At 46.4% G+C, this 27,273-nt stretch overlaps 1 protein-coding gene across 1 annotated transcript in view; it reads left to right on the top strand.

Annotated features, from left to right (window-relative positions):
• Positions 1 to 21,948, top strand: part of LOC119440794 (uncharacterized) — a 76,383-nt gene extending 54,435 nt beyond the window's left edge. The window contains exons 2-5 of the mRNA XM_049662587.1: positions 5,784 to 5,915; positions 7,377 to 7,497; positions 17,645 to 19,665; positions 21,255 to 21,948. Coding sequence (XP_049518544.1) covers positions 5,784 to 5,915; positions 7,377 to 7,497; positions 17,645 to 19,665; positions 21,255 to 21,432 — 2,452 coding nt within the window. The 3' untranslated portion in view covers positions 21,433 to 21,948. The remainder of the gene's footprint in view (positions 1 to 5,783; positions 5,916 to 7,376; positions 7,498 to 17,644; positions 19,666 to 21,254) is intronic.
• The last annotated feature ends 5,325 nt before the right edge of the window (positions 21,949 to 27,273 follow it).

The raw sequence follows: 27,273 nt of genomic DNA, 5'->3' as shown, positions 1-27,273 counted from the left end.
GATAGCCTGCAAACGTGTCTTTCAGAAACTTAAATCTACCAAAAATATCCGAAAAGACATTGATTTCTTAGAGCGAGTTGTATCTATACATAGCGTATTGATACCGAACCCATTTACCTGCAGAAAGTTTTATGCTGCATTCAGCAATGATAGTGTTGCATAGGCAAGTCACTTCCATAACCGCAACAGACTCCGTAGCAAGCGCGCAGGCCAACGCCAGGCGCCGTCCCATTGTTGTTGGGAGAAGTAGAACGTCGTCTTCGGGTAGGGGACGTGAGCATGCGGACGCGCGCCCCTCCTCTCTTATTTCAATCTGGCCGCGCAGAAAACGTGGCATCTGTGTAGCCTGTCGCGCTCTCTCTTCAGGAGTCGCGTCACCCGTGGTGACCTGCGACGATTCCTTAGACTTCCGGCGATAGGAGATCAGGCAGGCACTCCATCAGCACGCAGTTGAGGACTGATGTGTATTGATCAGGTGAGACGCCCAAGCCTGTCAATGCGGAGACCCGAACCTGTACCTTGCCCAAGTGTTTCGACCTCTGCTGAAGACTTGACTGGTGACAAGGCGAGGAGGTGGTCAACGTGCTCGTCGATGAGCAGGTCGCGTCGACCAAATCGCTCGGCCAAAATTTTGATGGCGATGCTATAATTTTCTTCACTCAGTCGAACGCCCTCGATTAAAGCGCGCTCTTCGCGTTGCCAGTCAAATAAGATAACAGGTATTTAAATTTTTCGATGGGCAAAACCTCCGGGTTCAGATGGATCGTGCGCTAAAGTGATTCCAGAAGGACTTCCTTCTTTTTTTTTTTTCTTTTTTTTTTTGCCTTTTCCCATTAAAGTTTACTCTCTCTCTCTCTCTATCTCTCTCTATCTCTCTCTCTTCCAATCGCAAAGGGCGCCGGAAAACTTAAGAATTTGTACTTTCGGCAGGGCCACTGTGCGATGACGCAGCGTGGTCCCCCGACTGGGAGTTATTGTCTCTGGTTCCGCTGGGGACTTGTCATGGCCGGCGTCGGCATTCGGTGAGGTATAGCGGTCGGACTTGAGTTACTCGTCGCCGTCGCTCGCTTCTCAAGCTCTCGAAGAACCGCGCTCGGCACACCTTTCGGTCATATTCCACCGCGTTGCCTCGGTTCTTCCTCGTGAACATCGTCGTCAATAGCGTCAAAGATGTGCTTGTCCAATGCCTCCTTTAGAAGATGCCTGCCGCGTGAGCCGAGAAGCTGGTTCCTGCCCCTCTCCTCTTTCCTCTCCTCCACCGATGGATGGATGGATGGATGAGGATGAACCCTTTAAATCGGGCGGTGGCATACGCCACCTATAGCCATGACTATTAATGACACCGGTGTCGGCTGCGAGCGCTAGCTGCGGCGGCCGCTCCAAACCTGAACCACGTGACCCTGCCTCCGTGATTACAACGGCGTTTGTTGCAATCCCGGAGGCAGGACCAGCTGTCTCTCGTCAAGCCATTGGTCGAGCGCGTGCCAGCCTCGTCATCGTCACTTCCTTCGCAACAGGAAGTAGGGTCGGCAACGAGCGCCGTCTCTCCGCGACTACCCTGAACTACGGGAACCTCCGCTCCAATGGGAAAACGAGCGACGCGGCAGGCATCTACTCTAAAGGAGGCATTGGCTTGTCGAGCTTGACGGGCTCTAACTTCTTCTGGATAAAGTAGGTAACGTGTGTGTCGAACTGGGAGCCATCGGGAACGGTCGCCTGCAGCTCGTCAGTCTGGAGCGTAATATTTTTGGAGACGCTCGCCCTGACGGCGCCACGGTTTTTGCGTAGACGCTCGACGGATGCCATCGAAGCTGGAAAACTTGGAAGGGCCGGGACCGGGGGATTTCGGCACCAGACGAAATGTCGCGTAATGAAGATCCTAGCCCGAGATCAAGCTCTCCAACTTTTTATTTACCGGGTGTCTCCTTTAGATCGTACAAATTTTTTCGAAATCGCCTGTAACAGATGGCATAATTGTGGTTATTGCTCTGGACTACTCAAAGAGACGGACATTACTTTGCAAGAGAAATCTAAATTAACAAAACTTACTAATTAACGTTTTAGTTAATTACTTTATGGTGCATATTGTAATTCACGAATTGTATCCATTAAGTTCGCAAGGCGCATCCACTTGGAACGAATTATCAGGATGATACCAGTTTCGAGATATTCATTCACAAAGTGGGCTGGGATATAATGGACGCTCTAGTTACTTTTGTGTTTTATTGCCTAAAACGGCGGCTTGTGGAAAGAAGTAATTGGAACAGTCGTGTATATTTTACCAAAAGCCTCCACGGCCCATATCTGGAAACCCTTGCCGTCCTCAGAATTCGTTCCAAGTATAGATATGCCTTATAAACTCAACGGCGACAATTCGTAAATTACAACACGTGCCGTAAAGTAAATAATTAAATAGGTAATCTGTGAATTTTCCTTAATTATGCATTTCGATTTCTCGTGCGAGTAAGCTCCGCCGCTTCAAGGACTACAATTAGGCTATCCTCGGCAGGCGATTTTTTAAAATGCTCTATGGTGCAAAAAAAAAAAAAAGGCAAGAAACTCCTACATGTAGATTTAGGAGGTTGTCGTCGTTGTTGTTGTTGTTATGACCTAATATATGGCTCCTGTCTATGTGGTAGTTGTTGTCGCCTCTAACATATGGCACGTACCCACGAAAGTGGATTGGTCAAGGTATAAAATAATTCTACAGCTCGTGCCGTTCTTCTTTCATTTCTTTTTCCGTCGCCGTCTGTCGGCCATCGTCTTCAACAGATATTACATTACTAGATGAACGCAAAAGAGACAACCCACCGCCAATTAACCAACCCACCGCGGCAGGTCTCGGGTTCGATTCCCGAGTGTTTAGGGCTCTCGTTAAAGAATATCGCACGGTGAAAACTAATCTCCTAGCCCTTGTGTTGTTTGCGACGCTAAATCTCATAATTAGAACAACAAATCAAACTGTGTGTCTTTCTGCAAGCGTTCCGAAGGCCAACGCTTTTCGTATGTGAGGACGCGCGATATCGTCCCTGCGAAGTGCGATAGCGGAGCGAAAGGGTTCCCTCGTCAAAGGTGCACCGCCCACCAGAAAGGCACCGGTGTCACGCGCAACCGCGCCCACCGGCTGAGGACCGCGACCCCTCCCTGATCGGCGTCAGTCGGGGCGCGGTGACGCCCGTCCGTCTCGTACAACATGCAAGCCGTCTGGAGGACCCGGCGATTGCCGCCAACATTGCCGCCGTGCATACTGGATTGACTTTACTGCCAGCGCGTTATCGTGGATTGTAACGATGGCGGAGGTCCGCATCCGATGCCTGCAGCCACTCACGCTGTCACACCGGCGCCCAGTAGACACGATATCGAGGAAGCCTCGTAGTGCACCGCCGACGCGGGCTGGTGTGGCGAATTTCTTGGCATTCGCTCACGTTACAGAGGCTGATTGTGAATGTCGAAATTCTTGACGGAATAAATACCGCGGGAAACCGCTATGTGGACGAACCCCGTGGGGGTTTTAATTCTGGCTTATCACGCTATAGTTTGACGGATTCCATCTTTCTGTTTTACCAGAATGCCTGTACTATGGGGTTCGACGTTTCGCAAGTACATTTCAAAGTCACTTGATGATGTGTAGTGTTTAATGGCGCAAGGGCCAGCTTATGGCCTTTGAAGTCACTTAACTTGAGGTCAAAGGATTTCAAAAAAAGTCCGTACTATAGGTCACGTACAAAAACTATACGCGTACTCCTCCGTGTATAGACACTCTGTGTCGTGAAGACCACGTGGTGTTCTGTTCTGAAGAAAGTGCTATCAGAAGCTGACAGAGCAAAGAACGAAAATCTCACAGAACCAGAAAGGACGGAATTAAAAAAGAGCGCGAAAAAAAAATTAAGGAACACGGACAAGGCAGGAACGATCACAAGCTTGTGCTGTCTTGTGTTCTTTCTTGTTTTTTTTTTTCTTGGGCTCTTTTGACTTAGTTTGCATAATAACCAACTTCCCAACAAAGCACGCCTTGTTAAGACCGGAAAGCAGGACACCAAGCGCTGACTTGAACGGAATTTTATTTCACTAACCGTTGTGTTGGTCTACATTTTTCAGACATGTGACCAAAACAGCAAACATAATTAGAAAGTAAAAAGAAACAACACAATCATGCCACTATTGCGTGTTTTCCGTGTGCAGAAAAGCCATTCGCATGCAGAACAAGAAACAGGCGAAATTCATGCGCAGTTACAATTCATGTGGCATATTGCCTCTTGTACTTAGATGATCCTCATGCTTGAGGGATTGCATGGCATTAGATAACTGCTGAACCGATTTCAATGAAAATTGCCGTAATAACAGATAAAGATACTACCGAATACTTTCTACCGAATGGGTCTCAATACCTCGTAGGAAATTTTCAAAAGCTCGGAAAATTTCAAAGGAAAAATTTAGGCACGTAGTTAACAGCTCCGTAACTGTGCAGCAAGAACAGATATCATTAACCTGTAAACTGTATCTCTTAAACCGTCTAAAGTGGACCAATATGCTATATTGGTTTACAACTTACGTGAAATTTTTCGCATTCTTACATAGGTCTTACAAAAGTCCTATTATTAATTTATCTTTTTTTTCTCTCGCGTGGGTTGCCACGTGCCATATAACGTGGGAATGAAATTACATGTAAACGTGGAAGCCTGTTTCATGCATATACGGCAACTCAACTTATAAAATATATTTTCCATGGGCCCTCGTTTATAGCGTTTAGGTTGGTCAGTTCTTAAATTCACATCCCTAAGCACACTTTCTCGGACGGTCTTTGTCGCATGAAGCGTCCTAAGTAGATGGCGGTTATCCACTGCAGACGCACGGGCAAAGCACTTCTGAACGGGAAATTGTGTTTATACAACTGGGACATAACAGTTCGCTTTTGTCTGCATCTGACATTCTAATTGACGCAATTCGTAGTACTGTGATATCGGTTTTTATTTGCGTAGCCGCAGAGCCCTACCTAGTTGCTTCTTTCTTTTGAAACTTTCTGATTTCCGGCAATATTTGTAAATTTGAAAGAACTTAATTAGGTTCCGAACATCGGCAGATTTTAATATTATCCATTACGTGCAAGGAACTTCATGAATACCGGGTCAATACGAATATGTGGAGCAATACATTCATCCACTCCCAATTAAGTATTTAGATCGTAGAGCCCGAGATAACGCCGCTTTCCCACAAGGCGTCTCCTGAAGCTAATGGCTGCGCACCCAATCTTAAAATCAATTAAGGGATCTGTGAGCAGCAAACACGTTTCGCGGGGTTTTGTGAAATGGGAGGGGTAGGCACTGGCATATCCAGAAGCGAGGCCTTGCTTTGTATATGTTTATTTATAAAAAACAATAACATAGTTCTGCGAAAAAAAAAAAGAAAAAGACGGCCGATAGTGGTTTTTGTCCCTATCTTGTGCCTTTCTTCCTCCGTATTCGATCGCTGGGTTAATGTTGGGAAAAGACGATAATTGTTTTCTTTTGTCTTGATTTTCGTTGGTTCTTGAGCCAAAGTTCGGGCCCTACAAAAGTTGGTTTATTTAACCATTCTGTCCCTGCTTCTGCTTTTTCACATTCACTGCGCCGTGACAACATTTAAACAGATAACTACTATATACCGAGGTGTATGAATGTACGAGTGCATAACTTATCACAGTAAGTGAAAACAAGCGAATGCCAAAATAATATAAAGTATACGTGTATTTCCTTTTGTTTTACAATTTTTTTCTCACGAGTGTTGCCTTCCTCCTGTTGGTGCAGCTCCGACGATGTCCGGGCGTCCCTGGATTTCTTGGACCAAGTGATCGCCGAGTACAACGGCAATGCCGCGGAGAACGGTGTGACGCCGACTCCTCCCGAGAATGACGCCGTTGTCGCCAAGCCGCCCAAGGGGTGAGTGTGGAGGAAGGACCGGGGAAAGTGCAAATGAGATGAGCGCGCATCAGTGCAGATGACGAGACGGCATTTGGTGTGTAACTGCCCCGTATATTGTACGCTGTGTTCGTCTGGTTGATGCCTTCCGTTCTTTTCTCTTATAAATTAGAGAGACTGAGGTAGACAGCACCTCGGCTACTCCACGTGCTTATATGCTCTACATAAAACGATGAAGATAATAATAATAATAATAATAATAATAATAATAATAATAATAATAATAATAATAATAATAATAATAATAATAATAATAATAATAATAATAATGATGATGATGATGAAAGTAATCATTACCAAGACATCAATACCGCAGTGGAGAGTTCCCTCTTTAACAGATTGCGATTTATTCCCGAAGCTTAAAACAACTTCGCCAGTAAACGAGTTCCTTCAGAAAACAGCTGCCCACGATAAACTTGAATGATAGAGCTACGAAAAAAACGGAACTTCCTTGCTGCATGGGTTCGTATCGGGACGCCGTACACTCTGGCTGAAATTCTCTTTCGGGGGTGTACCACTTTCTGTGAACGATGATTGGCTGAGACATGCAGCGGACATAATGCCCGCCGATCGAATCAGGCGCGGCACCGGACGCTATATATATATACAACAAGCGCATGCAAGAAGCGTTCTCGAGTTGTGCTTGAAAACGGTGCCTCACTGCTGTCCTTGGAAAGAAATATATGCAATCAGCGCCTGTTCAGTGTACTCACTTAGGGTAATTAGATTTGGAAGATTACGTCGAAAATTCACGCAACAAGTGGTAGAGCGGAAAATGATAGGTGTAACATTAAGAGACAGGAAGAGACATGTACCAAACAGTAAGTGGGTGTAGCTGATATATTCTTCTTGAGATCGAGTAGAAGATGCGAAATTGGGCGCGTAATGCAAAAAAAAAAAGAAAAAAAAGAAGAAAGAAAAAAAAACGTGGTTGAGGGCGGTTGAGATTTAGTTGATTACTTGGTACGATGATATTGCGAAATTTACAACATAATCGCACCAACTAAAGTGCCGGCTTACGCCAGACGTGGGTGATATCTGGGAGAGGCCCTCGTGCTGCAGTGGGCACGGGATAGACTGATCATGACGAAGTTGATGATGGCACGCGCCAGTGGTCTCGCACTAAGAGCTATCCCCCACAGTAGGTTTGTGCCAGTAAATAAGGCATCACCATCATCATCAACAACAAGAACTCTCTGCGCTCCATCTTCCTTTCCATAGGCAGCAGACAGGGTCAACCACAACCTAACCGCTGTAATACGCGTAGAATGTCCGGCGGGGACGAGAGCGAAAGCAAACGATCACGAAGTGCGCGGGAAGTACATGCTTCTCGGCAAACTGCGCGCGTTCATGCTCAATTTCACTTTCGGCTGTGCCTTGTCCCGAGCTGGTGTGTCATTGTCGTGCGTCTGCCTGCTTCAGCCGACCGGGCGACCTCCCTCCTCCTGCTGCTGGCTCGGACGAGAGGCCCGACGTGCCGCCACCGCCGCCGGCGCACGAACGCTTCTCCATCAACCTGGTCATCGTGAACGACGTCGTTAAGGTTAGTGACCCGGCGATGGCGACCGCGAACCGTTGCGTATACGTTGGCATGCGCCGAAGAAACGGCATTTCAGAACGATCGAGGCAAATTGACCGTATACGCGCGGTTGCTTCACTCCGCGAGACACGCTTGGATTATGCCGTCTATCGCGGTAATCCAATCGCTGCGCGAACAACGGGAATTATGTGTGCTGCTCGTGCGATCAATGTTTCTCCTCTTTCTCTTGTTCGTCTTTTTTTTTTTACTTTTTTAAATTTTACTTGGCGGGGTGCTCTGCCAGACAGCCCGACCCAAGAATGAAGGGAAATCATGAAAGGACAAAAAGCTGGCAGAACCTTTATAGCCGCAGGTTAAAATTATTATTATTATCATTTGATATGAAAACACACATACGATGCACAGAGATGGAAATAGGGAACGAGCAGGCGGGCAGCTGCCACCGAGAGGGGCACAAAGCCTGCCTATACCCTTTGTGGAAAGGAGGCGGGACAGAAAAGGAAGTTGAAGGAGAAGGGAAGTCAAGGAGAAAGGGAAACAGCCAAGATGACACGCTACAAAGACGAAAGTATAAAGCAACGATAAGGAATAGCATTTAGGAACAAAGAAAAAAATACTAATAATAAAAGAAAAAGCAAATCGCAAGTCGCACTAATTGCAAAAGAATTAAAAACATACAAAAACAAAATTAGCAATAAAATTATCGTCCCTCGCAAAGTCTCTCACAAACGGGAATCCCAGCCAGTTTTTTGTAGGAAAGTAAACCGGGTGCGATGAGCCTGGTCGCGTCGAGAAGCGCAGTTATTATAGGACAGGCAATGGTCGAGGATCGCACACTGCAGCGCAAGTATAGACTTATGTATAGGTAGCGACGTGCGCTGCGCAAGGAACGCAGGCGTGGTTCCTGCGAGACACTTGAACAGATTATACTAGATTAAAAGTCAACTCTTCTGAAACATCCATACAGTATAGCAAATGACAGATTTGCGTAGCGGGACATTAACTGGCGCTTAAATCGTGCGCTAACCCAATAAAGTTCTCAAGCCAGCCGTTATTACGGCCTAGAATATCCGTATACTTGACTTGAAGCGGAAAAAAAAAAGGGGGAAAAAAGAAAGAAAGAAACACGAACGCGCTCGTTCTGTCTGGTCTTCCTTTCTTCTGTCTCCTTGTTTTCGTTCTTTTTTTTTTTTGCGCTTCAAATCAAGTATGCAGTCTCACAAACTCTCCCAAATTTCAGTTCTTATGGAAGATCCATAGATTCTTGAGTTAACATCGCTTACCAACAGGCCGAGCGACGCAGTGTATACTGAAGTTTAATACTTCTTGCTCTGTACACGTTATGACTGTTGTATACAATGAGAAACTCCGCACTGAATAACGAATCTTGCAAGAAGGTGAGTACGTCTGGTGAGAATCATTTGCTAAATTTACCGATGCCATTGTTAAGCCTTGAACAGAAGGGACGTCAGGAAATATTGTCCCTTTCTAGAATGACGCCGCCAGAAGCCGGGTTGTCGGGCCAATCAATATTGCAACAAGGTTGTGTCCAGCGGTTTGTGTTCTTTACACGGGTTTGAGTCCTTGCTACAGCGACCATATTCCGCGTGGAATGAAAAAAAAATGGAAAAAGCACGAAAGAAAGAAAAAAAAAAGTGGTCCATTGGCACAAGTATATGCCTGAGTGAGGACGTGTAAATAAAGGGCCATAAATCAAATTTTACGTATGCAAGATTCCAAGTTATTCGGTAAAACAAGTAATGGATTTGGTGCGCGAAGGTCGCCGAGTACGCCACATGGAAAGCATTTTGAAGCAATATATGACCATTACGGTGCTTAATAGCGTGCACCGTCACAGGTCACTGCACGCGCGCGCACATTCATTTCACCTGCAGACAGCGAATGCAACTTGCCGATTGTGACGCCATTACACTATATATCTGGGGCCGAATTCGCAAAGCTTTTTTAGTTGTTAAGGGCTCTTTGCCACTGGCCGGTCTCCTTCGCTAATATTTCCAGCGTGAGGATTGGCTGGAATTTTATCTTACGAACAATTCTAGCGTATGGGCTTCTTGTGAATACGGGCCCTGACTTCGGTGAATATCCTTACCGTGAGCTGGTTATTCCGAGTCCCGGCGAAGCTAAATCGAGTGAGTTTGACTATATCCGATTCCCATAGCGAGTCCGTGATTCCATCAGTCTGAAGTAGTCATCTGAGCCCATTATGCTGCGAGTACAAGCGGACCTGCATGAGTCTGAGTCCAAGAGAAACTGGCAGGGACTGACTTCTGATGAGTCTTAGTGAGGATAAAGATTAAGAACTGAAATTTGGGCTAGCTGATATCCACTCGTCGTCGTGTCTTAGCCGCCAAGCAGTTAACAAGAAATGAGGATGGGCAACGGCGGTACTCGTAACTGAAATACTTATTGAAACCACACAAATAAATAGTTTCAAAAGCCGCTGACACAATGTAGTCACACAGGCACATAAAACACCAGAAAGGATGAAGTGCAGACAGAAACGCTTCTCGCGTGCTTTCCAAGAGATCTTTTGAGATAAATCTTTTGGCGCGTGTAAGATAGATCTAGAACCGAAGAACGACGAGCACAATCATCCGAGATTTCGAAGAAATGGCATGCTTCCGTAACTTCTCGCGTAACCTTACTACTGCGCCGAAACAGGGTAGCTGCGTTGTTAAACGATGGCAAGCAGCCACAGCTCACACAACCATCCGCCAAGTGTGTGACCAGCCAAGCCAGGATTCCAAGAAGCTGGCAGATAGCACGCTACAGGAAATTATACAATCACGGCTTACAAACCGTTGAAGCAGAAAGAAGAAACCACGAAGGTGTTGGAACAAGGAAATTAAACAAGCTATAGAAGTACGTAAACAGGCATAATAGGGATAAACGGGCATATAGGGACCACATAAAAGCCACGAAGCTGAGATTGCACCATGAAGTAGTGCTGCTCGGATGGAACGAGCGCCGAGAAAAGAAAAGGGCGGCGAGTAAACTATAGTGCAAGAAAAAATTAAACGTACAAGTGAACGTTGAGCGCACGACATTCGCAAAAGAGATAAAGGCGCGCCGGAAAGATTCCAGGAACCAAGTGCGGGTACCAGGAGCACCAGCTAAAAAATGCGCAAACCTTGATACGGTATAAAGGCTTACGTTTGTTGCACGTTAGGGGTTTTATTAACGATGAATTCGGCAAAACAGAAATAGTAGTCCCAGCTCAGACAGATCCAACAGCCAGAGAAGCCGCAGAGTACAAAAGATACAGTAGAAAACTTCAACTCGTAAAAATCAGAAGAAATTGTCCAGAATAACACGGCAGCATAGAAGCAGTGAAGTCTCAATAGAGCATATCAAGACGTGGGCCCAAAGAGCAAGACGCAGCTGACAAGCGGCATCGAACAAGTGATTAACAGAAAACAAAACAAAAATTAAATTCTGGGGTTTCATGCGTCAAAATCACGATATGAATATGAGGCACGCCTATTATTTTTGACTACCGGGAATTCTTTAACGTGCACCCAATGCACGGGCGTTTTTGCGTTTCGTCCCCTTCGAAACGCAGCCGCCGTGGCCGGGATTTGATGTCTCGGGCTTAATAGCGCAACGCCAAAGCCACCACGGCGGGTTAAGTCAAACAGTGAAAATTTTAATTGGGTGGCCTGAAAGCGGAGTGAATCTAATCTATATAGGCAAATGAGATAAGGTTCAAACTAGCTTGTACAGACCAGTAGCGTCGGTAATGTACCGGCTGTCCGAAGTAAGCGTTGCCAAGAATGAAAGACAGCGAGGGGCTTTACGGGAACGGCCGTCACTGCTGTACGTTGATGAGTGTTCGGCATGATATAGTCGTGAGTGTTACTTGCGATAGCAATTATACGAACACTCGAGGCGCGTTCGGGCCGTCGGTGCTGCCGTCGGTTTAGTCCTTGTCAAAGGCGAAGTCCTGGCTTTCAACGTGCGCAATGTGCACAGCCATGGCGCGTCGTTGTACTATAGATCACTGCCAGACTGGAGCGTACAGTTTCCGACAAAAGTTACTGGAGGAAACTATGTCGCTTTAGTGTCTACACCGTACACCGGGGAGCAATTTCTTGCAAAATAAAAAGAAATCGAAATGATGAACGCCGTCAGCACTCATTCATCGCCGGGACACTTAGTTGGGATAGCCAATGTTTGCCAGTGCTCTGGAGGTAGAGAGAAAAGAAAGACAGGGATGTTAATCGGAAAAGCGTCTGGTCTACATTGCGCTGGGGAAGAGGAACGAGATATTAGAAAGGAGGGAGAAAGAGTTCAGGTGCTCGGATAGCACCACGCAGACAAGCCAGTCATTATCCGTAAAGGCAAATGGGATAAGTATAAGACGAGCTCGTACAGGCCAGTAACAGTTGCAGTAACGTCGGTGATATACTATAGAATGACAATACAAGCCATAAAATTATAGCTGTCAAGTTGGCTGCGGAAAATTTGAATATTGAGAGATCTACACAATGGGTTCAGGCAGGCTGACGCGCAGGCTGACGCTTAGAGGCCAACATCTTTGTGCTAACTCAGCAGGGATTTCAGAGCAGCACATTTGGGATAGCATTTATAAATATTATGGAAGCTTACGATAACCTTGACAGGACGTTGCTATGGAACATTCACCAGCACGAGAGCCGATTTTGTGGACCTGCTCCGAGTATATATACAAATCGTATCATAAGGCTGGGTATGCGCAGAACATGTGGAAGTTCACCGAGGACTGAAGCTAGAATGCCTCCTGTCTCCATTTTTGTTTGCGCTTTGCGTTAAGGGAATAGACAGACGACTGTAGAATACTAAATTAGGTCTTGTTTTACCTGATTTACTGATACATAACGGGCGGCTGGTGCAACAGTGGGCAAAGAAAGCAACCATATAGTACAGAGTAATTGGATGTACAAGTGGGTGACTAGGAGTCATCAAAAAGAAAGTGAGAGAAAGGCAGATGGTAAATTGTGTGCCAAAGATGGAAAAAAAGAAAATGCCGTGGATATTTACAAGTACGACAGTAGAGAAGCCAAGAGAGAAAGTTTGTGCGATGTCACAAAGGGCAGTGCCTTCCTTTTTGAGGCCCAAGCTGGCTGCCCGAGAACAAAAGCATACCGGAGCAAATTTACAGAAGCAAGCATGCTGGGCACGTGTCTGCTACAGAAGAAATCGGGGTACGATTCAGCTTGTAATGAAATACTTTTAGAGTATTGGTGGAAAAAAGCAGGGAATTGATGGGCGCGGGAGCGTCACAAGCATACGTAACTTTACGAGATAAAGCTGACACAGGCAGAGGGCTAGATTACCGAATGGTAAAGCGTAAGCGGCTCACATTATATTTGTCGCAACCCCGATTCAAATGGATGCAGATCATCATCGTAGTAATCATTTACGTCGCCGCGGGAGCGGCAACCGTGGTGGCAACGCCCACTCTCGTACCACAGTGCAGTGCAACATACTGTAACCGTACCGCGTCGTCACGGGGTTGTTGTTCCATGCGTGCTGTACCGCGAGTCCTCGGAGCGAGTTTTCTGCTACGGTGGCTCTACTTCGACGACGCAATAACGAAACGTCTTCTTATGGTGCTGCCATCTATGCAAACTGATAGGACTCTCATAGCCGAAAAAGACGGCCTTCGAGATTGACAGCACGCAGCGTGGTGCGCTAGGCGTGCGTAGTGTTACATCCTTCTTCCTCTGTTATTTGCTTAAAGCTAGGCGCGAGCGAATATTCGAAACTGTCGAATAACGAATCCAATAGTGTCCTGTTCGATTCAATCTTCGAATCGAATAGTCAATATTCGTAAGTGCGAATATTTTTCGAATACATTTTGAATATCTCAAAACCTCAACTGAGCCCAAATAAACATAATATTCGAGCAAAAGCACTGTTAATTTTCACATAAAACATGAGAACTTGCACAGTAGAGCAGGCAACGTCGCTTAGGTAGTCGTATTTTACAAGCTGTACAGCGATCGTACGCACTCTCTGAAGAGCCCCGCGCATGCGAAGAAACGACTTGTTTGCTCCTAATGCTCCATTTGTGCTTTTAATAAACAACGCTTCATAACGTACTGTGCAATGTCAGAAACTTGCTAACTTTAGAAATAATAGGACGCGAACACCGTCTTATTTAGTTGTCATAATGGGTATTCATGATTCGAAAACTATTCGAAAATTACTCGATATTCGATTCGGTTAGATTCGCTTCTGGCAATGTTCGATTCGTGTTCGATTCAGTCTCAAAAATCACTATTCGCACACTCCTATGTAAAGTGTTGCTAAACAAATACTGTCTCAGTCTTTTCGTGCTGCTATTATGAATCAGTACCAACTTGCTCACGGGAATGCTGACTGAAGTCAGTGAGATGTTGGCCTGGCCGGCGTGCTATAGACTCCAGGTTCTGGTTGGGAATCATGGCATGCATAATGATCACGCAAACACGCAACTCATACACTCACATTTCAAAACCAGAACCAAATCTTATTCAGCCATGTTTTCATTACCGCTTCTTAAATACAGAAGAAGGTCCCAGATCCATAGACAGAAGTGGGGTCTATTTAAAAAGATATATACCTGCACATCCAACGCACATATTGGAATTTGTTTGAAGCGAAGCGCTTAAGTAAACGCTACACTTGTGCACAGCGTTTTGCAGCATAGGGATTACGTGCCTGCTCGCCAATACGGAAAGATGCGGAGACCCCCGCCACGCTACCCTCTTTCCGGGATCGGCCCACTTGGCTATATGGCACTGCCTACAGGGGCGGCCTACTTCACTGTATTGCACTATCTCCAGGATCGACCCGTTTATTCGGCGAGAAACCGAGCCAACAGATGCGCCAAACACCGGGGGAGGGGGGCACATATACAGCTTGCACGCGGCGCAGCATAGAAAGCGTACCTTAATAATGGAATTATGCGCTTGAATGCGTATGTTTGTTGCAGTGAAGATATTTAGGTGTACCGTCTGTATTCACTGCATAATTCCGTAAGGGACAGAGTCAGCCGCCAGAACAACAACAACAACAAACAGCAGCAGTAGCAGCAGCCGCCGCCGCGGCCAGCGTTATTTCTTGCTTTTTTTTTCTTCTTTTTCTTGCCTTCGAACTGTTTTCTCTTGTGTGTGTATGCGTGCGTAGAGCAATGTCCAGTATGTCGCCATATTCGTCATTCCATGTACCTTAGGACAAATGCTATCACCTTTTACATTCTTTTTTTTTCTGTTCTCTTTATAGTGCTCTTTACGAAATTTGTAGGTGTTCTTTCAAGATAGGGCCCTATCTCGAAAGCGATCTGCGATGGGGGCAGAGTGCTGATAGCCTCGTGTGCTCTCGCGACTCAGTTCGCGCTGAAGCGAGAGGCAGCACGAAGGTCAATTCGCTGGCTGCTGCTGCCGCGCTCTTCTTAAGCCCAGCGTTCATGTTATTTCATCGCATCTCATCGAGTGAGATGCGTTCATGTTTGCTTGTGCGCGCGGGGCACCATGCTTGTCAATTTAGTTAGTAAAGCGAATGCTTACAAGTTCACACGTTCGATAAATATACCATGCTTAATTCGTATAGCTGCCCACTACTTTGCTATCGCAATCCATGCTCCGCATTTCGGGCGAAACTACAACCTTTTTTTTTTTTTTAATGAAACAACCGTTAGTCCGTCTTGAATGCAATTTGGTGCACTTGAGAAAGAATGTGAAATTCTAGCAACTCTAGCAAGCAAGAACTTTGTTTTCATACCTCAAAATTTTCGAAAAAAAAATGAGATTGCCGAAAATCGGTAAGCTTAAAATATAGAAGCACGAAGTTTACAAATCCCTGACTCCGTGTCAAGAACAGATATCGCAGCTTTGTAAACTGTATCCGTTAAATCATCTAAAGCGGACAAATTTGATATATAAATTTACAGCTTACGTGAATTTGTTACATTGTTTACAAGGGTCTCGCCAAAATCTTACTTACATATTAGTGGCATATTTCAGAGTGCTACTGCGTTAATATTGTCACACTTTAGGTTTATTATTAGGTGCAGTTTACAGAATTGTGAAATCGTTCTGAGTGCGAGGCACTTTAGAGGCCCGGGCTATCGGCGTCGGCGTCCGTCGCGTGTGATCTGTCGTGATCACGCTCAAAAACAAGCGCTAAAGACAGGGTCAAAACAAGTGCAAAATTGATCAACACCGGCTCAAAATAAACTAACATGATTCAGAATAATTTAAAAGACCGGAATAATCAAGCATTAGGCGCATTAATTAGCAGAAACTCATCAACATCGGTTCCGAAACGCCAGACTGGTACCAGCGCAGCGCAAGAGGGGACGCCACCACCCCACAAGCGATAGAATTTGAGGAGCGATTGAGAGAAATGGCAGAAAAGCGGTGGGCAAGGAGAGTTATTTGTACATGAGGAATGTTGACACAAAATGGAGGAAGCTGACCAGAAAACTGTCAATCAAATATTTGGACTGCAGGAGGGGTGCAAACCAAGAAACAGCGGTTAAGAAAAAGGTTAAAGAAACAGAGAGGGGTCTATGAAAAACAGGGATGCAGACAAAATCAGCACTGGAAACATACAGCACTTTCAAGCAAGAAATTACCAAAGAAAATATCTGACAATTCTAGGGGAAGCTATCTGTTGTTTGAAGCCAGGACGGGAGTATTGCGGTCTAAGATGTACCGAGTCAAGTACCAAGGTATAGACACGTTGTGCTGTGCGTGTGGAGAAGAAGAGGAAACGGCTGAACACCTCAAACTTTTCTGTAAAGGACTTAACCCTACAGTGCAAAGCAACAGGGCTGATTTTTTCAAAGCATTGGGGTTTAGGGACAGTGAAGGCAAAATAGACGTTAGGCGGGTAGAAATAACCAAACAGAGGTTATCTGATTGGTGGATAAAATCAAGGCAGGGGTGAAATTTCACCCACCACAAAGTACAAAATATGTTCATAGTCATGGCTAGGTGGCGTATGCCACCGCCCGATTCAAAGGGTTCAGCCTCATCCATCCATCCATCCGCTCGATTGCTCCACCCTCCAACGTTACTCCACATCGGCGCATCACTGCTTCGCACTTCCCCGGGTTTCACGTTAGTGTAGCTGCATTAGCGCTGGATTTGAACTACACAAGCGCAGGATTTGAGCAGAATTGGAGCTACATTAAGCGCTGGATTTGAGTTGGATTGGAACTGCATTTCAGCTACATACTGCAACTGCACGGAGTGGCCACAAATCGTCCGACGGTTGCGCGCTGCAACCGTTTCGTGCGAGTTTCGCGCAACGTGCCGTTTCGCTTCTCTCTCGACCATCTGCTGAGGACTTTGAGCCAAACACATTTTTTTTTCATTGCTTAGTTACAGAGTCGTAAACTTGATACTTGCATTTTATAAAGTTTTCCAATTTTCAAAATTTTCTTTTAATTTCTGGCATAAACTCAAATTCCAGTTTTTATAGTTACTAGATCATAAATTTGCTTTTTGAAATAAGTGCAGTGGTTGCCGAGAAAAATAATTTTCATGTTTTGAGATAAGAGCTTCCGAGCTAAAGCTTCTTCTTAATAGAAACAATTTCACGCAAGCTGTAAATTCATATGGCAAACTTGTCCGCTTGTGATGCTTAAACTTTTGTCCCGAAATCTTTTGTTCTGAATAAAAATTCTGCTTCCGACAGCGTTGCTAGAATACGACTTTCTTTCTCAAGTGCAGCAAATTTTATTCAAGGCGGTCCAGCGGTTGTTACATAAAAAAGAAACATTGCCGCGTTTTACATGTAATTGAATAGGGAAATTGGAGTTGTCCCCGAGATGTAACTTCTTCTTAATAGTAGTAACAGCAAAGTTCCGTTGATAAGCTCTGGTTCGCCGTCTATTGGCAAGTGCATCATCAGCAATTCGCTGAGCAAGGCGTTGGTAAGAAGCTGGTGCGCCTTGTGTTTTATATTATTCGTGTTTGAACTCAGCGTCCGCTTTTATATTTTGTTGTCACTAATCCAACCCACACGAGCTATCGTCAAACGCTTCACTACCTTAGATTATTGTTAGAGCCCTGATTTAATCTAACAAACTTTGCCTGCGCCGCCGAGAGTCGGCACTAATTTTGAAATTCTCGCTGTGTCCTCGCGCTTTTTATAGGAGGACCCAGGCGAACGGGCAGCGGACGACACTACGCCACCACCGGTGCCCAAACGGCCCCCGCCAAGCCTACCCCGTTCCTCGTCCACGGGCTCCGTGACGTCATCGCGCGAGTATCCCGTCAGTCCCCCGCCGAGGAGGCGGTACCTGAGCCCCGAGCGACGACGACGGGCACTGATGATGAACGGAAACGCCGCTAATGGCGGCACTACCTCGGCGAGCATCCCGGACTCGCCGGACAACCGTCTGGACCGGCCCTTCCGGCGTCCTATCACAGTTCCCCTCGACCCCATCCTTCAGGCGACGACGCCGATACCCCCGGCCGAACAACCGCGCGTGACTGCTCTCACGTGCCAAAGCGACACGATATCCTCCAGAACGCTGCTTAGGACGGGGAGCCAGCCGACGTACGTAGATTGCGATGGCGACTCACCGAGTCATCTGGATCGCGTCGACAGCTTCGGCAGGGACGACAATCTGCGTAGGCATGCGACCTCTGCAGTCGATTTCCGGTCGCCACCAGTGCAAACGCGCCTGCTGAAAGAGTTTGCCGATCTTTCCAGCCCGATGGAAGTGTCGAGAGCGCTAGTGAGGACGGGCAGCCATGCTGTTGACAATTCGGTAAGCCCCAGCGCCGATAATAGGCCTCAGGACGGTATTGTCACGAATAACGACAGCCTTCGGCGGCAAGTGTCGTCTCCCATATGCTCCAGAGCTTTCTTCTACTCTGCTACTAAGCCGTGCGTTTTGCAGAGGCAAGATGCAAGTGCGCAGGATGTAGGTGACGAAGTGAAGAACCCAACGGGAACAGCTTTAAAGGTGAGTTCCCCAAGTCAGCACACGAAGCACCCCAATGATATTGCTGAAAGCGAAATCAGTAGCCAAAATAAGCCAGGTAGCTTTAAGCCTGTGGCCTGTGCACACAATGGTCGCTTGGAGTCGGAAGACAGCAAAGTCGTCGGTGTGGTCAACGGTCGCTACTCGCCGAACGAAACCATTCACGACAGGGACAACACCAGGCTAACAGTAACGTTCCGAACTCTGCCAGAAACGGGGAGCTTCCGGCGCAAATCCGAATCTCGCAACTCCATACACGTGGACTTCAACGTTCGCGACGGCCTTCCCTGGAACGGGCGGACACAAAGCGCCGCGTCGTCGAGCAACGGTGACCCCGTCATCGAGAACGGCCACACCGCAGCGGTATCGAGCTCAGGTTTGTGTCGCAGTCGCAGTCTCCGAAGTCATCGGAAGCCCGAGCTGTCGGATGGCGTTGCTGCGTCCAGGACGATGGAGGACTTCTCGCCTCCGCCGCTTCCGCCGCGCAAGGCTAAGGAGGAGGCCAGGCGGCAGGCAGAGGAGAACGCCTCGCCCACGCTCAAGAGGGTCACCTTCCACATCCTTCCCACGACCCACGAGAACTCGGAACACAAGGACAGGCCTTCCTCCGCGGAGAAGCCGCCTCCTTCGACTGGAGATTGTCCAGAGGACGGCTTCTTCACACGTCCGCCCCCAAAGACTCCGTCACCCATAGTGGGAAAAGGCCGAGCGGCGTCGCCCATGTGCCATCGAGCAACAAACGGCACTCACTCGCCCGTCGTCGGGAAGGTCAGGGAGCCGTCGCCCCAGTGTCAACGCAGGCTGAACGGGTGCACGAAGGCAGCGCCAGCCGTCGCGAAGGTGAATGGCACCAAAACGGGACCGAGGGACACTGCGAGGACGCCGCAGGGAACGAAAGATGCCAAGGCGAACCCCGTGGTCAAGAAGACGTTCGAACCGCCTCCGGCGGCCAGCGATGTCTCTACGGACTGCTATAACGTATACAACGTCCGCACCGGGAAGATCTCGTCCACCGTGACCAAGCCGAACGCGCTTGGCCGCAGCGCCGCCCGAGTGCCCCTGGAGAGCGTTCAGTGCGCCAACGGAACCACGGCGGCTCCCCGGAGAGAAGGCCAGTTGACCAAGCTGAGGAACATGTCTCCGACCAGGGAGGCGGAGAAGCTCATCGGCAAGATCATCTCTAGGTACGTGTGCAGACGCCCATGGGTGTGCCGGCCCTTACGGGACCCTTTCGATGTTTTTTTAACACGAAGCTATGCCTGCGGCTTTCCTACCTAAATACATGGAGCAGGTGGTTTTGTTCGGCAGCCGCTCAACTGACTTGCCTGAAATTTTGTTGTATTGAAAGAACAAGCCGGTAAGTAATTATCTAGGTAGGCAAAGTTTAGGTATCTTCCCATTCGTTTATACAAATTCCCAAAAGCGCTCATTTGCGGTATCGATAGCTCGTGCGCTGTGAATGTGGCATTTTGCCGAAATATCATTGTGAATGTAAGTTCCTGGCCTGATCGCCTCCTATAATGGGGTGTGGTCCTTTAACCTCAGATTGGTGGGCTACGCGTGAACTGTTTCTTCTTTTTTTATTGCCTGTATTGTTGCTTCTTTGTTAATATTAATTAGTAGCTTAAGTTTACTATTTAGTTTTGTGGGATAGGCAGCTCCTTAGTGGCCTATATGAACTAGCTCCTTAGCAATAGCCTGTATGTACTAACGACGACGCACTCAAATGCTTGGACTCGTGTGTAACTGGCGTCTTTAAAGCTGGCTTCTCCGCAAATAACGTGTATATGCGGTGAAGGGTGATTCTGTCATTTTCTTGGCTTCATGTTATACGATAGCCATATGATTAGAAACATTTATCTGAGTGCGAAAATAAAGGCCGTTACCATTGCAACCACAAACGCTTGTATAAATAAATGATATTTAAAAATGTATTTATTAGAGACATTTTGTTTTTCTTTCATATGGCTTGATTATTTATTGGCTCACAGAGCGCACTGAAAACACAGGCCAGCTGCAATAAAGATTAAAAGTAAGAAACGCGCAAATAAGTTAATTAATTAAATTCATTCAATCATAATTGACCTAGATGTTCTCGATCTTAACTGACGTTGGTGATGCCTGTAGTTAGGCGCTACAAATTAATTTTGGGAAGTTTCTAAAGGTTGTCGGCGATAGCTGTGCAATGCGATCCGTGCAGTCGCACTGTGTGAAGAAACTCTGGCTTTCTTTCTTTCTTGCTTTCGGTGCAGCCTTTCTCGAAACAAAATGTAGTAACTTCTGCTTCGGAAATACAGAATCTTGGACGTCAGCAAGACAATGATGCTACGAAAAAGCGCATGATCAGAACCTACATGTTTAGAACTTGATTGTCAATGAAAATGGCACCCACACATATGCACGCGTATCATACACGCAGGTGTTGCCGTGGAGTGCATTTGCCGTTTGTATCGATTCGTATTAAATAACTATTACACAGTTATTAATCCTTTTTTGTGTTTCCTTGCTATAGCTGTTTTATCTCTGAACTTTCTTTCATTCTCCTCCAACTCTCTCTCTTATGTAAGACTGTCGTCACTGAACATCGTAAGTTTTATCGCAGAAGAAGCTTCCCGAGAACCCCCACTAGTTAAAAATTTGATAGGAAATGACACTTTCCTATCAAATCTCTCGCTCGATCTTACTCGACAGTTGTCACGACTGATGATACTTAATGAGGAGGCTGTGTCGACGAGCTGCATTTCACCGCATGTACGGCATATTATTCTCGCAGGTGCAAGTCGAGCGCGGTGCTGAACGGCAAGGACAAAAAGCCCGCCTCGTCGCCGCCGCCGCCCCCTCCATCTGCGGACGGAGCCAACGCTCAGCCGCAGCTGCTCAAACTCACCGCCAGGCAGCAGCAGCGACACAGTAGGTGCACCAAGTGCGCCCATGCCCAGGCGGCCAAGTGACGTCACCGACAGTGGAGTCTCTGATGACGTCATCCATCCGAAGCCGGTCCTTGCTCTCTTCCTCTAAACAACACTCACTTTTTCCTCCTCCCCACATCGGCGGCATTCTGCCAAGTGGGCAACCTCCAACTGAGAAAAACAACGCGGCCATCCGAAACGGGACTCCGAGCGCGCGTTTTGACTGTATCGCTGGTTTGACGGGGCCCAGGTGCACACGCCGCTTGCCGGGCGTTTTCTTGTTTTTTTTTTTTTTTTTTTTTTTTTTTCGCGAGAGAACTCGGTCGTGGCTGTGAGCCCGATGATGATGTACATTAGTCCTGTAATTAAAGATGCCTATTAACAATTTAGCACTTGTCACTAACGCCCCTTTATCCTTTCGTGTGTCTGTGTTTCTATGCTATTTTGGTACCACCACTGAGAGACTCCAGCAGCGATCGCTCCTGAAAAGTCGGCGAGGAATGTCCGCTATGTCCTCTGTCAGTAGGAGCGCTCGCGCGCCAGTGGACGCCTGTGGTTTACGAAAATGGTAAGTGCCAGTTAGCTGATAGGGTGTCACACCATACTTGTGTTTGTGCGGCAACGTTTTTAACTCACAACGACACTCTAGCATATGTACTCGTACAAAAATAAGGAGAGCACGCTTTGTTTGTCTGCTAGTATCGCGTAATTTCTACCAGTCCCGTCACGCAATTTAATTTCCTGAAATCCACTCCCCCCAATGCACTCCTGTGGGGCGTCACGCGAAAGATATGGCTATACAGTTCCTGTTTCCTGTCATTGTCGCAACAGTTGGGATTTGACAGATAAGCTCGTGTGTAGAAGTGTTTATTCTGCAGAATCGTTGGACGTGGTTTATCTTTATTTTTATGCGTCTTATGGTGGTGAAGTGATAGCACGAAGATCTTTGAACTCTGGGAGACGGGGATGGTAGAAAAAAAAAAAAAGGGGGGGGGGGGGGTGGAGTTGCACGCTACTCAACTTTTAGCACCACTTGGCATAAACGTGAAGTACAGTATTGTTACTTGTAGCGGTGTTAGACCTGGCAGTCAGTGTCAACAGTTAGTATTACTCCACTTTCCAAAGTATAAAGTGCGCTACCAGTAGTCAACGAGTTCAGAGCCGTGTACATACTACTACTACTACTACTACTACTACTACTACTACTACTACTACTACTACTACTACTACTACTACTACTACTAATAATAATAATAATAATAATAATAATAATAATAATAATAATAATGATAAAAAGAAGAAGAACAACAAGAACAAGAAGAAGAAGAAATGATAAAAGGAAGCTAAAATGTTGCACAGCGTTCATTTCGTATTTTGAATGAAGAAGCGAGACTAAAGTCCCAAATTGATCCCCTGTAAGCGAGGTGGTTTGGACAAGAGTGAGCATGAATCTCCGAACACCGGCGTCAAATTTCTTCAAACGTCTGGGGGTCCAACATGACAGCCGTATCGGTGCCGCCAGTGCCGGCAGATACACAGACGTCTACACACTCCAATGCCTTTCAGTTGAGCTCAGCAGGCGCTATATGAAAGATGACTGAGGAAACTAGGCCGCGCACAACGCGCGATTGCGAGTTACGGTATACAGGTGAAGTAAAGAAAAGAGATAAGATAGGTCTCCGGACAGGCATCCGTGGCAGCCAATGTACTACTTGAAGCCCACCCCGGCCAATCATGCTGCCGGGATTTTCCTCGACCCCTCAGCCACTCTGATTTCCGCAGGTCGGGCAGTCAGAAGCCGAGGAAGCAGAGGGCGAAAAGAAAGCACCAGTGAACTTGTGTGAGCCGGTTTGATAGATTTGATCACTTGGTCACTTAGACACTTCAACAGCTGCACGCTCCAGCATGAGCTGATGCTTGACCACTGTAGAGAACAACCTGTTTCCCTTGAACTCTGGTCATGGAAAATATATTCATTCAAATAGAAAGTATGAAATATTTCTGAGCTAAAATAAGTTTGTTGAGAAATTAGTTATTCAGTAATTGGTTTCCTGAACTACCTACATCCTGAAAGCTTTCAGGATGTATGCATATATATATATATATATATATATATATATATACAGCTGCATTATGAGCTTTGCGATTGCTTTCCAGCCCTTAAATTTGCATGTGAAGATGCCAAATTGGGTGTATTAAAAGTGATACGTTGGGCTATGGTGTGTTACAAGGAGTACATATACAAATGTGCCGGTCCGTAAAACGCATAGAAAGCGAGGCAGAGAAATAGAAGAGAGGAAAGGTAGGAAGGTTACGCATAAATGCGTAACAAGCTTAACTGCATATATGCGGAGAGCTCGAAAGTTGAAACGTAGCGTCGCGTCCGGGCTATTTCTCTTCTTTTTGCGGTATGCTAATAATTTTCACAAAGTATTCACCGACGCTCTTTCGCGCCGCTTTTCCTGGAGTAAAGAAAACGCTGGCTTCGCACCTCCTCCGTAAAGCGACAGACTGGATTTGCAGGCTAGCTATAAATAGATTTGTAGCTTGTGTTTAAAAAAAAAACAAAGAAAAAACGGCCGCCTTATGGTTTCCAAATAAGTCACAACGATTGGATCTATATTCGAGGCGTGGAATCAGACCATGACATCGTATTTCTTCTGTGTATCTGCAATGCTCAGTCATAGTCTCAGCGTGTGTGTGTGTGTGTGTGTGTGTGTGTGTGTGTGTGTGTGTGTGTGTGTGTGTGTGTGTGTGTGTGTGTGTGTGTGTGTGTGTGTGTGTGTGTGTGTGTGTGTGTGTGTGTGTGTGTGTGTGTGTGTGTGTGTGTGTGTGTGTGTGTGTGTGTGTGTGTGTGTGTGTGTGTGTGTGTGTGTGTGTGTGTGTGTGTGTGTGTGTGTGTGTGTGTTTGTGTCAAAATTCAAGTTTTATTTGAAAGAAAAAAGTTGTAATAATACAGATTGGAATTTTCTGTTAAATACACATTTTCTTTTTTTTTTCGCACTATACACGTAGTACCATTTTCCTTAATTTCTTTCGTATGGGAATAGGAATACATGTAGACGGCCTTGCGATGAAGCCGGCTGTTCTTTGCGTCTTTAATAATTATATAATACTGTGCACTAGTATACCAAATGCAGTGAGTGTTTTCGCAAGGAATGGAAAAGGTCGCAACACTGCAAATAACTGCGTTATGATCTATCTGCGACGTTACAAAAACAAAAACATCCTCCTAGACAAGGTGAACATTTGATTTTTTTTCTTAATTTCTCTGCTTTGTCTAAATAAACAATGAATGAATGAATTCTTTTGAGCGTCATCTAACGGGTATCAAGTGAGGTGGCCCCAGCCCCAGTGGCTATGGCATTACGCTGCCGAGCACGATGTCGCGCGTTCTGATACTCAGCCCCGACGAAAGCATTCCGGTGGGGGCTGAATGGGAGAATGCTAGTGTACACTTAGGTTCGGATGCACGTGAACGAAGCGCTGTTGAAATTGTGGGCGCGTTTCCTTTCGATACGTTTCACGCGGTCGTGTTCGACAAGTACCCTTTCTTACTTGCGTAGTTCTTGAATTAAATCAGCTCGCGTAAGGGACATATACTGATTGCGTGCAAGCTGTGACTGCCATGTCGACGAGCAGAGCGGCGTGCCGTCAAGTGGCGGAAATCATGAAGGACGTCACATGTGAATCCAAAACGCTGTTCCCAATCTAAGCAACGCACTCTGTAGCCGCTGCAAAATAAAGTGCCACGTTCCGCGGAACTTCGCTCGCAAAAGCTAATCGCACCACTATGCAGCAGCGCAATAAAAGTGCTTGTCCCCCTTACGCTGTTTACTTCCATTTATTTTTACTTTTCTTCTTCAGAACCCTCAACTGACAATTGCAAGCGGACAGCACATGCAGTTCAGCAAGCGTACGTTTCTACTCACCTAGACACTTGAAGTAAAACAAGTGTGCACGTCATTCATTGACATTATCTTCAAGCTGTGCAAGAGGCTTATCCTCGTGATGTCCTATTGACAGGCCTGGAAGAAAAATCAAATGACTTTGGTAACTTATTTTTTTAAAGCGAAGCAGTCTTTGCCAACTTCGGGGACAATAAATCTATCTATCTATCTATCTATCTATCTATCTATCTATCTATCTATCTATCTATCTATCTATCTATCTATCTATCTATCTATCTATCTATCTATCTATCTATCTATCTATCTATCTATGCCGCGGAGCTGGCGGTGCCTACCAACTTGAGCCGCTGGGTATATGCTCGTGTTCTCGTTTCCGGCATGCTTGCAGCATCGTCGTCATTCGAGCTCCGGCATCCGAATCTCGCCTCTGATTCTTTCGTGCTACTTGCGCTCGAGCCAGGTATCGCGCGAAAGAAGATCCGGGCATTTCGGCTGCGGAACACAGGGTGGTGGTTGCCTCCGTACGAACAGCGATTCAAAAGCAAGTTTCCCACCCCGTGAACGGCAAATCAGCGCCTGAAACTCACAAAGGTCTTGGAAGACCGCAGTTTCGCCGAGAAGTGCGTCAACTCGGACATTGTGTTCGTCAGAGATTTATATGAGAAGCTCGAGGATGGCGTACTACTTGGGCATATATACTACTGGGCGCAGAAGAAGAGGGGCGTGTTCGTATTGATTGAAAACCAAGGCAACTCCACACTCTTTCTAACCCTCAGCTTGTTCGAATTCCACAATGAGCGCCTGCCCGGAGTCATCGAGAGAGTCAGAGAATCGTTCGAGTCTTGCCGCTGCATGGTCGATGCCATAGCCTGCTATCAGCAAAATGCTTCGCATAACTTCGATTCCCCAAATTGGGATTTCTGCCTACGTTTTATTTTTTTTTCAAGGATACCCTGGCAGGATGCTCACATAATTCATCTATATCATCCATCCACAATTTCTAACGTTGACTGTGTTATGATGCTATGTTAAAAAACAAGTTTATGTCGATTCCAACAATCTTTGTCTCCTAAATGCTTATTCTTTTTTACCCGAGTTCGCTGAAGAATAACTTCAAGTATCCTTTCCGATAGCGATCTTAAGCACAGCTTGTCGCCTCCTCGTGTCCTGTAATTTGCCCGCTTTCGTAAGTAGCCCCGACACCAGACGCCGTGTTGTAGGACAACATTACAATGTTTTGCAGAACAGGCGCCAGCAGGGCCTGGATCAGTCACTCAGCGGCTCGATATGACCTGCTGTTGAACGTGCGATCTCTATAGTTCAACTGGTTGAGAAACGTTTACTATGTCTCTTCTACTATGCTTCTACGCCAAACTGCCGCCGATGCATGCAGCGAGAAATGAAAACAAAAACGAAAAAAAAAAAAAGAGAAGAAAAAAAAGTGTAATTCAGCGTACCTTTTGTCATTCACCGCCACCGTTCTGAACGCCGCTCATCACGTGAGAATCACATCTTTGCAGTTGGTTTCCCATTCTGCCCAACAATTCTTTGGGAATTCCTTGGCATTCTTTGGGAACTTCACCCAGTTTGCGCTATGTTTGTCTGCTCTGTATTTGGCCTCTTGCACGCCAACTTCGGTCACTAAGTTTGTGCTATATAGTGGGTATGTGTCGCCTCTACAATGAGATTTTAAAAAAATCCTTTGAAATTTTTTCGGTGCCGGGCGGTATCGAATCCCGCGTCATATATATTCCGACAATCTCGTCTGAATATGTGCATTCAGACTCGCACAGATTTCGCGGTGGCGTCACTGGATGGCGCAGCGCGCCCAGAGAGGAGCCCGTCTGCAGTTGGCGCCTCCCACGTGACGCGGTGGCAGTACGGTGGCTCGCTACATCGTTTGAATGCTAGCCAAATCAAATTCAAATTTATTTTCTGCGTAAATGCAAAAACGCATAGATATGCTAGGAGC

The sequence above is a fragment of the Dermacentor silvarum genome, chromosome 2, assembly GCF_013339745.2.
Source record: "Dermacentor silvarum isolate Dsil-2018 chromosome 2, BIME_Dsil_1.4, whole genome shotgun sequence".
NCBI lineage: Eukaryota > Metazoa > Arthropoda > Arachnida > Ixodida > Ixodidae > Dermacentor > Dermacentor silvarum.
The sequence above is the reverse complement of the archived record's forward strand: the minus strand, read 5'-3'. Positions and strand labels throughout refer to the sequence as shown.